At 52.0% G+C, this 14,423-nt stretch overlaps 2 protein-coding genes across 4 annotated transcripts in view; both read left to right on the top strand.

Annotated features, from left to right (window-relative positions):
- The first annotated feature begins 435 nt into the window (after positions 1–435).
- Positions 436–5,453, top strand: CHPF2 (chondroitin polymerizing factor 2). The gene is made up of 4 exons (XM_058026666.1): positions 436–707; positions 2,506–3,070; positions 3,512–3,694; positions 3,978–5,453. The coding sequence occupies exons 1-4, from the start codon at positions 436–438 to the stop codon at positions 5,238–5,240; spliced, it is 2,283 nt and encodes a 760-aa protein (XP_057882649.1). The 3' UTR covers positions 5,241–5,453.
- Positions 5,454–11,835: 6,382 nt separating this feature from the next.
- Positions 11,836–14,423, top strand: part of SMARCD3 (SWI/SNF related, matrix associated, actin dependent regulator of chromatin, subfamily d, member 3) — a 74,469-nt gene continuing 71,881 nt past the window's right edge. Inside the window, exon 1 of one of the 3 annotated variants that reach the window (XM_058041803.1) lies at positions 11,836–11,896. The gene's annotated coding sequence lies outside the window, so the exon portion shown is untranslated. Of the gene's footprint in view, positions 11,897–12,692; positions 13,627–13,648; positions 13,667–14,423 lie in introns of those variants that run through there. The other 2 variants (XM_058041794.1, XM_058041811.1) reach the window with 2 other exon arrangements.

Genomic DNA, 14,423 nt, shown 5'->3' with positions numbered 1-14,423 from the left:
CCCCCTCGGCGCACCGGCCAATCGCAGCGCGGACCGTCACCGGCGCCGGGCGGCGCGCGGCCCTGGGCAGCGCCGTCCGCACGCCGCCGCGCCTCCCGGCATGCCGCGCGCCGGCCCGGCCCCGCCCCCGCAGGTACCATAGAGGCGCCGGCGGGGCGGGCCAGAGCGGCCCGCAGGCAGCAGCGAGGGCGGAAGCGGAAGCGCGCGGGGCGATGTGGCCGGTGAGGTGGCAGCGGCGGAGCGCGGCCCGGCCGAGGCCGCCGTCACTCCCCGAGCTCCCGTCCCGGAGCTGCGGCCCGCTCTCTGTCCTGTCACCGGCCTGCGGGTAACAGAGCCCGGGGGCCGCCGTCCCGCGGGACCGCTGCCGCCCGAGCGCCCCGTGCCCGCCATGTCCTGCGGCTGCCCCGGGAGCTCGGCCCGGCCGTAGCCGCCGCGATGCGCCTGGGCGCGGTGCTGGGCGCGCTGCGGCCCGCGCTGCCGCTCCTGCTCGGGCTGTCCCTGGGCTGCAGCCTGAGCCTCCTGCGCGCCTCCTGGAGCCACGGCGCGGCTGAGGAGCGCTGTCTGGCGCCGGGTCCGCCCGCGCCGCCCGCTCGCGGCGATCCGCCCGAGGCGGCGGAGGGGAGGCCGGGCCCGGGCCACGAGGACTTCAGGCCGCGGATTGTGCCGTACTACAGAGACCCCAACAAGCCTTACAAAAAAGTGCTCAGGTAAGGCATGCTTTTTCTGGCCTGGATTTTCTTCAAGCAAAATATTCTCGTGGGAACTTTAAGTCTGCGTGTAATTGAGCAGGTTCAAGGTGAAATCTGATGTTTGAAATAAGTTGTGTAGTGACAGTGTGGTGCACCAAGGTAACGGCCAAGGTTGTTGCCATAAGGGGTGTAAGAGATGCGTTCAGGAAATTATCCTGAGAGGAAAAAAAGGCAGCAAAACTGCCTAAGAAGTGTAAGAATATTTCTTCTCAGTACAGGGAGGCTGATTCTGCCCTGCTCAGGTCAGACCCCACCTGCAATGCAGCATCTAGTCCTGGGGTCTCCAACACAAAAAGGACCTCAACCTATTGGAGTGAATCCAGAGGAAGCCACCAAGATGATTGGAGGAGTGGAGGAAAGGCTGAGAGAATTTGAATTGTTCAGTCTGGAGAAAAGAAGCTTCACAGTGATCTAGCTGCAGCCTTACAGTACTGCAAAGGGAACAGCCAAGAAGGGTGGAGAGAGACTGCTTAACAAGGACATGGAGTGATGGGACAAGGGGGGATGACTTCACACTGAAGGGAAGTAGGTATAGATTAGATATTAGGGGGAAAGTCTTTCCTGTGAGGATGGCAAAGCACTGGCACAGGTTGCCCAGAGAAGCTGTGGCTGTCCCATCCCTGGAAGTGTCCCTGGCTGGGTTGGACAGGGCTTGGAGCATCTAGTGGAAGATGTCTCTGCCTGTGGCAGGATGTTGGGACTAGATGATGTTAAAGGTCTCTTCTGCCCCAAACCACTCTGGGATTTGGGGATTGTCTTGTTACTTGTGTTTAATAGAACACGTTAAATTATTCTTTAAAATTTGTTTTAACTGGTCTACTCATTAGGAAAATACTGGTCAATTAATGATAGTGTATGTGTTAAGGAAGTTTTCCTGCCTGACCATCCAGGAGCCACTCTGGGTATCACACTGCCCCTGTGCCCCCGGGGCTGCCCCTGCCAGGACCGAGGCTCCTTTGCAGATACAGCTCTGGTGACCCAAGAAGGGCCCTGCTCAGCTCCTTCCACACACCACGCTCATACTGCCAGACAAGTTTCCTTGGCCCCAGGTTTCCTATAGCAGAGTCCCTGGTTTCTCTTAGTATTTCACTAATGGTGTAGCAACACCATAACAGCTCAGGGTGGTGCCTCTGCAGAGGGGCCCTGAGCAAAGGGACCCCTGGACTTTTGTACCCTCACAGTCTGTGTATTCTTTGCATGTTTCCTCATGTGCCCCTTGGTGCAGTGGTGGTTTTTGGTCTGGAGTCCCCTCACTGTTCACTGGGTCCTGCAGGGCTTTGTGCAGGAGTTTGTGAGGCCAAAGAGCAGCACCCATTGCTGGCTCATGGCCTGGGTCTTCAGTGATTTCCCAGCACCCAGGGCCCCATGTGCAGCTGGTGTACTCCAGCACACCTCAGCCACCAGCACTAGAGACTCCTCAACAATCATTCCCGTGTTTTTGTTGAGCATACCTGCTAAACTGCACCATGTACTAAGCTCTAAGTGGTTAGCTCTGTGCTATTTTAATTTTAATTGCAGTGGTGCAGTTTTCTAGCTCAGATAGATAATGTGAGATTGTAGCTACCTTGAAAGAAGCAAGTGTTTTTACAAAACAGGATTTTCACTAGTGAGTCTTCTCTTCAACCTCTATGACCAGGCTTGACTTTTTTGCCCTGGGTAGATTCCAGCATTTAATGACATGTCCCAGGTTACCATAATTCTTTGATTTTTTTTCTCCTCCAGCTGTTTGTCACGTAGGTATGTACTTCCTTTACAGAACTCGCTACATTCAGACAGAATTGGGATTCCACGAGAGGCTGTTTGTGGCCGTGCTGACCTCCAAGGCCACGCTGAACACACTGGCCGTGGCAGTGAACAAGACCGTGGCCCACCACTTCCCCCGCCTGCTGTACTTCACGGGGCTGCGCAGTGCCAAGGTGCCCCATGGCATGGTGCTGGTGGCCCACGGTGACGAGAGGCCCATTTGGCTCATGTATGAGACAATGAACTATATCCACCAGCATTTTGGTGCTGACTATGACTGGTTCTACATCATGCAGGATGACACCTATGCCCAAGCTGAGCAGGTCAAGGCTCTGGTGACACACCTGAGCATTAACCAAGATGTGTACCTGGGCCGAGCAGAGGAGTTCATCGGGGGAGACGAGCAGGCCCGGTACTGTCATGGGGGCTTTGGCTACCTGCTGTCCCGCAGTCTCCTGCTAAAGCTGCACCCACACCTGGACAGCTGCCGCAATGAGATCCTCAGTGTGCGCCCAGATGAGTGGCTAGGTCGTTGCATCATTGATTTCCTTGGCATCACTTGTGTTTCCCAGCTCCAGGTACTGCCTCCCTGCTCAGATTTTGTGTTAGCTGAGCCTGACAAAGCCCAGAATCTGATTTGTTCTCTACTGCATAGCCAAGAGGCTTTTTTGTGGGCTGCTGCTGTGAGTTCCAGAGGAAGGAAGGGCTCTGTGCTATGGCAGTGTTGGTGGGGGGGCCAGAATCACAGCTGGGATGTTGAGGAAGAGAGCACACACGGGATTTAATTTTCAGCCTTACTGGCAGGGCTGATTCACAGGTTTTTGAAGGCATGATAAAAGGTACGTTGGTACTGAAGCAAGTGCGAATGCAGTGCAGGGTGGGATGGACAACTTAGCCCTTTTTTTTTTTGGATACTGCAGTCAGTATGGAAAGAGGGGCAGGCGTGTGTATGGGGTGAGGAAAAGCTGCTCTATGAACTCAAGTTCCATGACGGTCTTTCTGGCTTTTGTCTGCTTCAGGGCCAGCATTACCGCACTTATGAGCTAGCCAAGAATACTGAGCCGGAGAAGGAGGAGGAGGAGGACTTCCAAGCAGCTCTTGCCGTGCACCCTGTTTCTGACATGACTCTGATGTACCGGCTGCACAAGCAGTTCAGCAGGATCCAGCTGGACAGAGTCTATCAGGAGATCCAGGACCTCCAGGTATGTGGGGAGGACTACCTGCAAAAACTCCTTGACCCAACGGAGGATTCATTTTCAGCACTCTGGAGGAAGATCATTGCTTCTGTTTGTGGGCAACTGTCAATCAGACACAAGCTGTAGTCCCTTGTCTCAGAAACAGAACTTCCGATCCCATGTTACCCAAAACTCCTGGTGTGGCACTACCCATATACAGTTGTAGGTGGTGAGGTGGGCCTGGGGAGGAGCTGGCCTAGATGTCTTTGAGAACATAGTGGCGATCAGTTTGTGCTCTCTCTTTGCACAGATGCAGATCAGGAACCTCACAGCACTGACCCCTGCCGGTGAGGCAGGTGTGACCTGGCCTGTGGGCATTAATGCCCCGTTCCTTCCAAAGTCTCGTTTTGAGGTGATCAGCTGGGACTACTTCACAGAACAGCACCTGTTCTCCTGTCCTGACGGCTCCCCAAAGTGTGAGCTCTCTGGAGCCAGTAAAGCAGATGTCAGTGAAATCATCGAGTCTGCGGTGGAGCAGCTGAACCGTCTCTATCAGCCCCTGCTCCGCTTCAGCAAGCGGCAGCTACTGAACGGCTACCGGCGCTTCGACCCCACACGGGGCATGGAATACACCCTGGACCTGCTCCTGGAGGCTGCCACCCAGAAGGGTCACAGTCATGTTCTGGCCAAGCGAGTCAGCTTGGTCCGACCCTTAAGCAAGGTGGAAATTATTCCCATGCCATATGTGACAGAGGCCACACGAGTGCAATTGGTGCTTCCCTTGACAGTGCAGGACCTGGATTTTGTAGCAAACTTCCTGGATATGTTTGCTATGAACACACTGGACACACATGATAATGCCTTGCTGACTTTGCTTTTTATCTATCATCCCTATGATGCTCAGAGAGTTGGTCAGATGGATGTTTTTGCTGGAGTCAAAGCCATGGTGGGAGAGCTAGAGAAACGCTATGCAGACGTTAAAATCCCGTGGATTAGTGTTAAAACAGAGGTGCCATCGCAAGTGAAGCTCATGGATATAGTCTCAAAGAAGCACCCTGTGGACACTCTGTTTTTCTTGGCCAGTGTCTGGACCGAAATCAACATGGAGTTTCTGAACCGCTGCCGCATGAATACCATCAGCAATTGGCAAGTCTTCTTCCCTGTGCATTTCCAGGAGTTCAACCCTGCGCTGGTGTACCGTGGTGAGCAGACAGCATCCTCCAACACTGACTTCCTGAGAGACGGGCATTTTGACAGACATTCCTTTGCTGAGGCCTGCTTTTATAATTCTGACTATATGACAGCACGTACCAAGCTCGCAGCTGATATCCTGGACCGAGATGAGGTGCTGGAGAGCATGGAGGTATTTGATGTCTTCCTGCACTATTCTGGCCTGCACCTGTTCAGGGCTGTGGAGCCAGGGCTAGTGCAGAAATACACACTGAGAAGCTGCAATCCCCGGCTCAGCGAGGAGCTGTACCACCGCTGTGTGCTCAGTAACTTGGAAGGACTCGCATCCCGCTCACATTTAGCCATGGCCCTCTTTGAGCAGGAACAGGCCAACAGCACTTGAGAGATGAGAAACATCAAGAGCTTCTCAGCACCTTAACACTCGGCACTTTCCATCCCCTTCCCAGCCTTGCCATGGGTGAAGGGTATGTGAGGTCAAGGGAGGAGGAAGGCTTTCCCAGATCCTGAGGCACATGGGCTATGGAATGAGGCTGTTTCCATAAAGGGGGTTTGGTTTGTTTTGGGGTTTTTAAAAATAAATTTAATTTCCTTTCCAGGCAGAGTAATGTCATCACTTCTAAACTTTGCAGCCTCTGGGATGTAAACAAGCAGTAGAATGGACCTTACTTAAAGCTATGTAGTTCTGCTGAGCAGTGCAGGGAGCGAATGAGTATTAGCTGTGTACTTGGACAAAGTTACCTTGACTGTGCTATTTTCAGGGCTGTTGCTGCACCCTCCTTTGTATTTATGCATTTCACTTTTTCAAGGGGTGTAAACACAGCTTGTCTGTGTTAACTGGACAAAGCTGTTCAACCACTTTCACTTTGGTGGTTTTGGCTCTTCCAAAGGTACAGAGTGGTTCCAGTTTAAATGTCTTGGGGATGGGGACTCCCAGCAGTAGAGTGGATTTACAGTAGAGTAACATTTACAGCTCAAAACTTCTTTCTCCTGTTTAAATGAAATTTTTTGCGTTTTAATTTGTGCCCATTGCTTCTCAGCATCACAGGATGCCGCTGAGCAGCAGCTGTTTGTGTCTTCCTTACACTTTCCCATTGCTGACACACACACAGATGACAGATGTTTTGAGGCTGTTCTTCAGACAAAACAGTCCCAGTTCCCATTACTTAACATTTCCCTGTCCCTTTACTGGACTAACTCCAGTATGCCCATGTATGTCTTGTATTGGGAAGCCCCGACTGGACTCAGCACTCCTGGCATGTCTCACTTGTGCTGAGGAGATGGGTCATTGTCCTTGACCTGCCTGCCGCAGTCCTGCTGCTGTGGCCAGGGTGCTGTTCGCCACCTTTGTTCCGAGGGAATGCTGCTGGCTTATGTTTAGCTTGGTATCCACCAGGACCCCACTAATCCTTTTACTTTTCCAGCTTTCCAGCATCATTTCTCCAGCCAGCATCCCAGAAATCAAAGCCCTGATGTGAGCTTGTGAGTTTATGTAATAAGCTGGCAAGTGTGACTGACCCCGTTCAGCGCTGCAGGGTCACTGCTGAAGGAGAGAGGTTGTATGTGCTACACTCATCTCATGAGGTGAGCAAGGTGAACATCTGGTGTGGACAACAAAAGAGATGCTGAAAAATTAGAAAAGCTTGAAAGAAGTATTCAAAGTCAGGAACATTGGTTAAAATTGGGTAGAATTTTCAGATTTTCTTATTTAAGTAAGGCACGTCTCAGCTACATTTACATGGGAAGATCACAGATGCTTGCAGTGCCTTATGGGGATGAGTGTTTGTTGCTAAGCAAATGAAGCAGAGCAATGCAGAGTCTCCAGGCAGGTGCAAAGGAGAGGCCTTTATTGCAAAAAACCAAGCCTTTTAAAGTAGTTAGGCTGTTATCAGTTACATTCCATTTTAGCATGCCAAATGTAATTCAACTAACCAGCATTCACCACAATGTGAGCACGTAATGGTTATATAACTTGTTTTTCTATCTCCAGTTCAGATGAGTCACTTTCCCATAGTCCTCTTCTACTTAGCCAAAGTAGCAGGCCTGAGCCATGATTTTACAAGGTTAACAAGGCCCTTATTTTATAAAGCTTTATCTATATGCAACATGTAAGCACACATTCACAGAATGAGGACAAGGGCAATTTTCTGGGAAACCTTCTATTAACATAAGGGTTGTTCTGGATGAGGAGGTCCTGATCCATTATTATCCAAGTAGGAAAGGGACTTGGGCTGTGTAGGGTGCTATTTAAAATATAATGTGTTAGAGCAAACACGAAAGAATAGTGTACATTATCTCACATGCTTTAGATGTGGGAATCCCCAAGTGGGCCTCTGATCCACACCCAACATGCCCTGCAGACCCCACCTGCAGAGCTGGTTCTCTTTTTTGCAATTAGAGCCATTATAAGAGTGCAAGAAAACAACTCTTCCTCATTCCTGCTGTCACACAGAAAGGATGTATGAGTGAGAATTTCTTGCCTCACTGTTAGACGAAAGCCAGGCCATGTGAGTGGCAGAATGGCTGGGCATGACCAAGAGCTGTCCACGGGCATTTCTGTATGATGAGCTGGCTGAGACTGTCTTGTGGGCAAGGGGTTTGTGCAGCAAAGCCAGGTCTGACTGTTGCCCTGTGAGCAGCATGGGCCTGTGTGTGCTCAGGTTAATGTTCTCCATGGGATGCAGCGACTGCCGGGTGGGATCATGTGCCACAGCACAGATGGACAGAGTGGAAACTCCAGTGCCGCTCACCTTGGGGATGGTGTGCTCATCTTGAATGCAAAAGAGATTCTGGTGCATGAAAAATAACTTCCCAGTGTCACAAGGATACAGAGCTTGTAATTGCAGGTTTCAGGGCAGTGTAATATTCAAGAATTCCTTGGATCATTGTTCTACATAACACATCTGGAAGCACTGGCAGAGGACACGGTGCTGTAAGAAACTAAGCAAGCAGCAGATTTCTGCCCTGGGACACAGCTGGTGCCACGTCACCAAGCTGAGCATTAACCTGGGAGAGATGCAGGAACTGGCTGTCAGGAATCGCCGACTGAGAGCTGTACGGGATGTGACAGGTGGGGATGTCTGGGATGTAAAACAAGCTGCTAAAGGAAAGGATTTAAAATGACATGGGGCAAGCAAGAATTGTTAGTGAGTCCTCATTAGAGAAGAAACAGAATCATGGAAAACAGGATCGTGAGATTTGATGGATGTAACCCAAAAGCCAGGAATGTTGTTGCCAACTTGTTGTTGGCAAGTCCCTACCTGTGTTCAGGGTATATCAGGTGATGGTGCAATGCTACACAGAACTTACAATTCTTAAGAGCATCTTGTATCTTGGGAGAAAGCTGAGGGAAGCTGATTTTTCTATTTTTTACATGGGAAAGACAGAAAATACTGTCAGAAAACTGCCCAATCCATAAGCTGGGGATTCTGGTTTTTATCTGCAGGACCGTTCTCCAGCCAGTTGTTTGACACCTAATTGATTATTTGGAAACAAATGTACGATCTCTACAAATAAAATCAGCAGATATGTAAAAATATGCAAAAAAGTAATGAAGAGAGGATAATAGTGAAAAGAGTATATAGCCGAGTAAGGCCCTTCATATAGACTTTTATCTTAGAACAGTCAAATGCAAACTTATGCGTTTGGGGAAGATGGTGTATCACTCTTCCAGAGAGACTCCATGTTAAAAAAAGGTAAGTCTGTAAAGAAATTGACTGTATTAAAGTGTATATTAAGTGTATATTATTTTTCTTGGACCCTCTGTTTCAGACACTAATACCCAGGCTCTGTCCCAGCCCTATAAAGTATAGATTTAAAACATAACAGATCTTTACAGGTAGACAATCTGGGGGAAACAGATGCTGTTGATGTGAGACAGCAAGAAGGGCCCTGGTGGCATAGTACACAGCCTATTTTTAGGGCTTCTAGGGAACAAAGAAGAATGTTTGAGGTTCACAAAATGTACTTCATGATTGTAAGAAGTATTTTACAATGTGAGATGCAGAACTCTTGTAAGACAAGGGGTAATGACTTTAAACTAGGTTTAATTTTAAAATTTTAAATTAATTTTAAAATAAAAGAGGGTGGATGCAGACTAGATAAGAGGCCATTTTTAAAATGAGGCTGGAAAGCACTGGCGTAGATTGCCCAAAGAACCTCATCCATGGAGGTCTCAGAGGCTGGGTTGGACAGGGCTTGGAGTGACCTTATTATGAGTTGGAAATGTCCCTGTCCATGGCCGGGTCCCTAGAGGGCCCTTGAAAGTCCTTCCCAACCCAAAGCTTCCTATGAGTCTATGGACTCTTAGAAGGTTTGTGAGTGATCTGATCAGGGTGTGTGAGTACATGTACAAAGAGAAAACACTGAATACTAAAGCAGTTTTTAGTTGTCCAGGGATAAGGCATGACTGCAGCAGATTGAATTCCAAACGAAAACAGGCACATGCTTTCAGTGCTGAAAGTGAGTAGCTAGTGGAATTACAGTGGTAACTTTTCCCATGTGCTGCAGTTTACTTGGTCTGTGTCACAGAGATCATTGGAGGCTAGTGTGAAATTACTTGTCAGATATAAGTGGGTAGAGTAAGTCCTTCATGGCCGTAAATTTCATGACTGTCACTATACAGTGGATGAAATTTGCAAAAGAGAAATCTATCAAAGGCTATTATAACCCAAAGCCAAAGCCTCTGGCACAGCAGGTCTCTGAATTACAAATCTGTAAGCGTTAGGGGAGCTGCCAGGAAGGGAGCACTTTGTCTACCCTGTTTTAGTGATTTTTTTCTAAGCAGACAGTGTCAGGGAGAGGGCAAATCAGTCAGGTGTGCTTATGATTTGACTCTGTGCCACCATTTTTTCTCTTGTGCTACAAAAGACTAGATTTTTTTAAAGGATGCACTTTATTTCAGCCAGAAATGATGCCCTATGTGGGGATCATGATACTGAGACTGTGTACTGCAGTGGGGTCATGTACTGGCCAGGAAGATAAATTACCATGATTGTCAGGTTTGATTCTGTAGCCCTGAAGAAATGCACACCCTTATGTGATGTCTCTGCTTTTCCCAACATGCACTGCATGTATTTACTTTTGTGTATACTTCATTTTCTTTGGGGTCCACAGCAATGGATATTTTTCTTCCTTGTCTTCAGTTGTGAGGATAATTTCATCCACTGCATGTTTTAGACTGGCTGACATATCCTGTTGGAATAATGTGTTGATCCTACAGAAAGATGTGTAGTATATGTAACGAACAAAGAAGCTTCGGTCGCAGCTGCATTTTTAACCTCAAGAAACAGGTAAAAATAGATTCTCCACATTTTCATCTGTGACAGAGCTGCTACTCTATACCAAATTAATACGTTAAAAAAAAAAAAAAACACAAACCAAAACGAAACAAACAAAAAAAAACCAAAAACAAAAACCCAAACCCAGATGCTGTGAACTCTGATATTGTATATAGTCAGAGTGTTCATCAGTCTTCTCCAAGACCAGAATATAAATGCTGTGCCTCTGCCATGTGACCTGGACGAGTAGTCCATCTCCCTCGGGGGCCGTGCCCAGGGTGGCCTCCCCTCTGCTCACACCTGAGCAGCAGTTCAGCTCTGTCTGGGCAGCTCCTCCACTCAGGCACAGCTCACAAGCTGCTTCACCCTAAAGTGCTGCAGAGACAATTCCCAGCACACTGGAGAGTGCAGCGCAGGTCTTGCAGATGGTCTAAAGTGCTTCACAGAAGTTCTGGAATTGCTGTTGGTCAGATGAGCAGCGAGAGGACAAGATGCTCTCATTAACACGTTTCCCCAGCTACAGCAAAGTATTCTTGCCCATACTCCTCCATTCTCCAGCACAGAGTTCCTTTCACAGGAGCTCGCTGTCTTCTGTTTGGCTTGGAGCATTGCCTTGTCACACAAGCCTTGTGAAATATTCTGTACAGCACAGCAGAGCATATGCAGGTGCCAGCTGCCAGCTCGGTCTCAAGCCAGGGGTCGTGGCCTGAACCCCACTATCCCAGATGCTTTCATGCCCCCCTGTCCCCTGCATGTACTTGGCACTCACCTTATCTCCCCAGCATGCATGCTGAACCATTGCTCATGGAGTCTCAAAGGGGGCAATTTTCTGGTGACAGAAGCTCATTTTGCATTTGCAACAGTGTTTTGCTGGTACATATAACTATAGGAAAAAGCTTGAAAATATGACACAGAAAATGTAGTGGAAAAGCCAAATGCATGTGTAGAGTCCCTCCTTAAAAACACCCACTAAGACTTAATTCCACCTTGTGATCTTTAAAATATTTTACTTCATCTTTTAGATTTGCACTGTTTTTGAGCATGTGAAGCTGTCAGGTTTGCTTGGCTCCTTGCAGGTGGAGCTCAGCCCTTTCACCGCTTCCTCACAGCTCCTCGGAGCATTACTCCAAATGCATTCATTGTCAGTGCTCATTCTGTCCGAACTTCCCTCATCCCAATGGGCTGCAGGGCTTTGGCAAGTTATGCTGAGGATTCCTTCTAATCGCTCTGTCAAAGTGCGCGTCGCAGAGATCTCCCCCTGGGGGTTTAAGAAGCAATTTTCCTTTTCCTGTTACAATTGACACCGCACCTCAGACCCGTAGCCCGCCAGCCCAGGACGCTCATCTCCACCTTCCCGGGAGCCACCAGCTCCTGACTACAAGGCAAAGCGTGCGCACGGTGGACCGCAGCTCTGGGCCGGTTCTGAGTTTGAAGGACTGGACGTGCCTCGGAGCTCCCCTGGCCTGTTTGCTCTCTCATCCTCCTGCTCCCGTCCCCATCGCCACTGGAATTCTCATTGCCTCCCGGTGAATCCCGGCCCGGTCGCTGTGGGTGCGAGCCCCGCTCGGAAGCGCTCCGGGCCGTGCTGGGCCGGGCCGCGCTGGGCCGGGCGGGGCGGGGGCGCTGCGTCGGGCCCCGCGGCCCGGGGGTGATGCGGAGCGCGGCCGGCAGGCGGCGCTGGGGAGCGCGCGGAGGCTGCGGCGGCGGCCGGAGCGCTGCGAGAGCGCCGGGGCTGCGGCGGCGGGGGCGGCAGGGGGCGGCGGTGAGTGCGGGGCGCGGGGTGCGGGGCTGGGGGCGCCCACAGTCAGGGGGCTCCGGCGCCGCTGGGGAGAGAAGGGGGTGCCTGTGGCGGCGGAAGCAGGGGCGGCGGGGCTGGGGACCCTGCCGGCGGCGGCGGCGGCGCACCTAAAGCCGCTCCGTCCCTCTCTCGAGCTCCGTCGAGGCGGCGGAGCCGGAGCGGCCCGCGGGGCTGGGAGGGCGTGGGCGCCGCACCCACCTGTCCCCGGGAGGAGCTCCGTGCCGCGCCGCCCCCGCGGGGCTGGGAGCGGGGCAGGGGCCGCGGCTGCGCCGCCCTCCCGCCGCAGCGGCGCGGCCGGCGCCGGGCTCCCGGTGCGCGACCCTCAGCCCCGGCGCGGCGGGCGCGATGCACTTTACCGACGGTCCCTGGCCGCTCTCCGCAGCGCCGCGCAGGCGCTCCGCACGCGGACGGCCGCGGCGGGAGCGGAGCATGGACGGGACGGTGAGCGCCTCTCGGGCCCCTGCCCCGGCCCGGCCCCGGGCAGCTGCGGGGCGCCCCCGCCTCCGGTGCCCCAGGGCCGGGCACGGACCCCGGACAGCGCCGCTGCTGCTCCTGCCCGGGCTCTGCCCGCAGGGCTCGCCCGCTCGGAGCCTGGTGAGTCCGGGCGGACCCTGCGCCGCCGGTGCCGCCCTCCGGTGCCGCCTTCCTCCGCCGACGCTCGCTCGTGGAGCCGCGGCCGGAGCAGCCCGGCCCTGCCGCGCTCTCTGACCTCGCCCGCGTTCTCGGCTTTGGGCGGTGCGGCCCCGCCGGCCCCTGCCGAGCTTCGCCTCCTGGCAGGAGCTCGGCGCGCTCGGAGGCAGGCAGGAAGGGGGAGCCCGGTGCTCGTTCACCGCTCCCGAACGTGGGCTGCAGGCCCCCTCGGGAGGGTCTCCTTTAGCAGGGACTGACTTTACCGAGGGAGACACCATCACTCTTCTGGATTTGTCCATCCTGCCCTGACATGGTCCATCCATCCTCTGGAGAGAAGGGTCCTCTTCTTAACACCCTGTCCCTGGTGACAGCCCAGCGCTGCCCTGCATCTAACTGACTGCTGTCTCTGGTGCTCCAGCAACAACCAGCCGTCACACAGGAGATGGCAGCTTTTGAGAGAGAGTATTTGATTTGCTGCCTCTAAGCTGCCTCTCAGTTCTTTCTTCAGAGGGAGATGCATGGTCCAAGATACTCTCTCAGGACTAACACATTTTTGTCTGTGGGAGACTGATGCTCTGCGTGGCCTTCTGGAATATCTCCTGACTTCCCACACATGCAAACCACCTCACTTTGGCACCAGGAGTTTGCTGCTGGAGATTGCTGCTCCTTCCCTCCCTCTCCTGTTCCCTGAACCCTGAACTCTTCTCTGTTCCCTCCAACACCATGGCCTGTGGAAGATCCCTGTGTGCAGGTTGCTGCGGGGAGAAACTGAGGTAGAATTGAAATGGGGGACTGAGGAGCAAGCAACGTCATTCGCCAGTTAGCGTGATCTGGGAGAATGTGCACTAACTATCCTTGCCTGGTGCCGTCAGCACTGCCCTTCTTGGAGACTTCACCCTACCACCCATCCAAGGAAGTCCTGCAGCTTCTGAAGATAACCAGTTCCTTGGTGTTGTCTCAGGAGCAATGAACAATCTGCTGTTTTCCACGGGGACACCACCAGCCAAACGAGCTGAGCTCTCTGTGAGGAGGAACTTGCAGCTTGGCCTTGCCCCTAAGGCAGGGTGAGGACACTCAGCCTTCGCTCTTCTCCTCAGCGCTGCAGTAACGTTCCTCTCTGTACCTCCTGCACTCTCCCCTCTCACTTGCACTGCAGTGTTTGCCTCAGCCCCTGCCTGCCTCGGCTCTGTCCTTCCTTGACTACAGCTCTGTTTCAGCACAATTCACTGTTATCTTCTTTTTTCCCTTTGTTCTTCCCTTTTCTTGACCCCGCTAGATCCAGAGCCCTGGTCCTGTCCCTGGTGGAGTTCTCCACTCTGCTCATGCTGCCTGGCACTGCAGTGCCCATACTTCCCTTTCTTGCCTACCCCTTCTTTGAGCAGTGGTTTCTATTTGCATGTCTAGGTGTGAGCTTATGCTTGAGAATGCTTTGTGCTCGGGTGCTCACACCTGTTCTGCTGTTAATGCTGCTTTTCTTCATCAGCTACAGTACAGAGCTGCCAGGAGCTGCTGTGCAGGGCTTTGTATGTGCAGGTGCAGCTGCCTCAGCTCTTCCCACGGAACAGGTCCCTGTTCCTTCTTAGCCTGGTTTGTCTTCTTTGGGAGCTATCATAGCATGCAGACACTGAAGCTGCCTGACTATGCCCTAAATCTGTAGGATCAATAATTATTCCAGTCTGCCACACTCTCCTTAACCTACTCGGGCAGCTAATGGTGCCTGATAAAATGCTGGAGTGTTCTGGTAGGAGTGGATTTTTAGTTCTTTAGGGAATTGGTTTTTTTAAGGATGAAAGCAAACTGACTTGGTTAATGTTCTTAGACTGGCCTGCTTTCCCAAGGTTGAGAACCTCTGTGTGAGACA

Source organism: Melospiza georgiana, chromosome 1 (assembly GCF_028018845.1).
Source record: "Melospiza georgiana isolate bMelGeo1 chromosome 1, bMelGeo1.pri, whole genome shotgun sequence".
Classification (NCBI taxonomy): Eukaryota; Metazoa; Chordata; class Aves; order Passeriformes; family Passerellidae; genus Melospiza; species Melospiza georgiana.
Note: the sequence above shows the minus strand (reverse complement) of the source record. Positions and strands in the feature narration are given on the sequence as shown.